A 2,852-nucleotide genomic window follows, 5' to 3' on the forward strand; every position below is an offset into this window, starting at 1 on the left:
AAACTATCGATTCAAACGTTTTCAATGAGCCAGACCCAGAGATGCTTTAAGAACCGTGCTATGCAGGCCCAACAATATATGCGTGCAACCAAACAGCCCATCTCCAAAAAAATGTTGCATCGCATGGGTCTGGTTGGGCTCGATGCGGGCAACCAAACACGCCCTAACTATATCTTCCCCGCAACCACTTCAGGCTTCGGGCATTCTACCCAGGCAAGAAAACCACACAGACCAGCGCAAATTCAGGGTAGTAACTTGTATTGTCTCGCGTACGCCACAAAAATGAAACTATCACAATTTAACTTGATCCAACCGACGACAAGTTTGCCGCAACTTCACTTTTTCATCAAACTGCTAAAAAAGTAGACAACGCCTCTGCAGATCATATTAGGCGTTTGCTCATCAGGCGCTCTTTGACGGCGCCGGGTACTTGACGGCGTTCTTCACGATCTTCTTCAGGGCGGCGTCGCCGAGGTCGACGCCGCACATGTCAGAGAGCCGGATGAGGTAGAGCAGCACGTCGGAGAGCTCCTCGCCGAGGTGCTCCTTCTCCCTCTCCTCCCAGCCCGGCAAGCCCTTCTGCACCTCCCCTTTCCACATGAACAGCTCCGATAGCTCCCCGACCTCGCCGACCTGCACAGCAACATATTTTCAGGTAAGAACAAGTACAGAAAGTAACCGATCAAGCAAGCTCTATGGTATCGTACTACTGATGAAAATAGAAAAAAGTTCTCTGATCCGGTCCAAGCCTGATCCTACAGCGCCCTGCAAAATGTCTAGTGGTGCTCGAGTCCGTCCTCGACGGACCGAACACGGTGACAGAACAACACGTGAACAGCATCTGCCGATGCTATTAAAGCATGGATCAACATAAGCATCTCATTGCTGATAGATGAACTGCAAAGTATAGTGCAGAATTAGTTCTGCAAGACCAGATTTCCCTTGGCCTTCAGACAGGAACAGGAGTGCGTGCTTTCACGGAATAGAAAAGCTTGGCACTGAATCACATTCCTGCTTCAGAAAATTCAGTGAGAAGTTGACAGGGGTATTGGCTAGTCTGAATTGTACCGGTATAAACACGTTGGACACCGGAATCTTGCGTCGTTTTGACGGTTGACGTGGGAAATTCGTTCCGACGGGTCATCATACGTTGCACCACGTGGCATTCAAGATGCAAAGCATGAAAGCTGCACTCTTGGCCACGACCCACGAGTTATGAGAAAATTAGTTGCTTGACCAGCATCCTACAAGTCTCCAAAAAATATCTGATGATCATGTGGTACATGTCCGAGGTAGACGAGAATCTGAGGTGAACTGTGACCACTGCAAAGCTACATGTTCGCCGTCCACAAACAACGAATTACTGGCAAAGAACAAAATGGATAGATCTCAAGAATATTTAGCTACGACAATTAGCAAATATCAGGTGCAAAGTAATCTCATTGAATGGTTGGTCAAAAGGGAGCGCACCACAACACATACAAAAAAAGGATTGGTCAAGAATGACCTGTGATGGCTTCAGAATGAAGCGTTACTGCCTTTAGTTGTTTAGTAGTACTAGCGCAACCTAGAAGCAGCTCAATACTTTAAACTGATGAAGACATTGTTAGATCATGTGCATGTGTTGTTCCAAATATCGATGCTGCCTTGTCAATATTTTAAAATAAATAAATGAAAAGATTCTGACTACTAACTAGCGGATACAATGCACCCTGAGTCCTGAGACTTGCAATTGCAGCTAAATATGCGTCTACAGTAGTCAAAGACCGAACACATTATAATACACACCTTCTGGAATTCCACCATCAAGGGTCCAGAGAGCCATAAAAACAACATTGGATCTAATGTACAAAAATAAACAAATAATTCTCCTAGGTGTAAAAAATCCCCACAGTTACTATTTACTTTGGGCTCAAATGCAGTCTACAAACCAAATTCTGGAGCAACTATAATCTGGAAGTGTCACGCCCTAAAATAAAAGTTAAAACGCGCCTGCTGTGCATCAGTTTCCATTTCGATAAAAACAGAGTAGCCTGTGATACCATGAGTAAGAAATCGAAACTTTGCACAAAACGAAAGGAAAATTAATAGAATAATCCTAAGATTTCGGATGGACTACGTGTTGACAAAACACAGAAAGATCAACACCCGACAAAAGAGAGGATCAGCGCCAGGCAGAAACAAACGAAGGAGAGGGAAAGAGAGGAAGAAAGAGGATGCAAACCATGGCGAGCAGAAGGTTCCTTGGGCTGTGGTGCTGCTCCCAGTCCCTCTCCTTGGCGAAGTCGTCGAGCCTCCTGGACAGATCCTTCAGGCTCACATCGGCGGCCACCCCCTCCGTCGTCTGCTTCCCTCTCGCCTCCTCCATGGCCGCCTTCTTCTCCGCCTCTATCGACCTCGCCCGGCACCAACCTTAAACAAATACGAGTGTCTGCCTTTGTTCGGTCCGGTGCTTCGGAAAGAGCAGCTAGGTGCCGAGGGATATATATATTCGCAGGCTTGCAGCAAACTTTGGCAAATGATAATGATTAATTAATTAGGAAAGATTGGCTAAAAAATTACTCCCTCCGTTTTAAAATTCTTGTCTTAGATTCGTCTATATATGAATATATCTAATCTAAAACGTGACTTGATATATCCGTATTTAGATAAATTTAAGACAAGAATTTTGGGACGGAGGGAGTAATTAGGAAAGTGTTAACGGCAGCGCGTACACCGCGATTTAAGTTGATTTTTCTTTGCTGCGTGAGAGCACCTGCGCCAGAGGGATAAAATCTTTTGACATCTGGAATATCGAGAGCTTTTACTCATACCAGCCCAGCCAAGGCAGGCAGGCAGTTAATACTTAGCTT

The 2,852-nt window shown here is 45.4% G+C and overlaps 1 protein-coding gene across 1 annotated transcript; it reads right to left on the reverse strand.

Annotated features, from left to right (window-relative positions):
* Nucleotides 1-241: 241 nt before the first annotated feature.
* Nucleotides 242-2,480, reverse strand: LOC125539152 (dCTP pyrophosphatase 1-like). Its single transcript, XM_048702525.1, has 2 exons — nt 2,225-2,480; nt 242-633 (listed from the first exon to the last, which is right to left on the reverse strand). Exons 1-2 carry the CDS (start codon nt 2,366-2,368, stop codon nt 403-405), a joined length of 375 nt encoding a protein of 124 aa, XP_048558482.1. The 5' UTR covers nt 2,369-2,480; the 3' UTR covers nt 242-402.
* Nucleotides 2,481-2,852: the final 372 nt, after the last annotated feature.

The sequence above is a fragment of the Triticum urartu genome, chromosome 2 (genome assembly GCF_003073215.2).
Source record: "Triticum urartu cultivar G1812 chromosome 2, Tu2.1, whole genome shotgun sequence".
Taxonomy (NCBI): domain Eukaryota; kingdom Viridiplantae; phylum Streptophyta; class Magnoliopsida; order Poales; family Poaceae; genus Triticum; species Triticum urartu.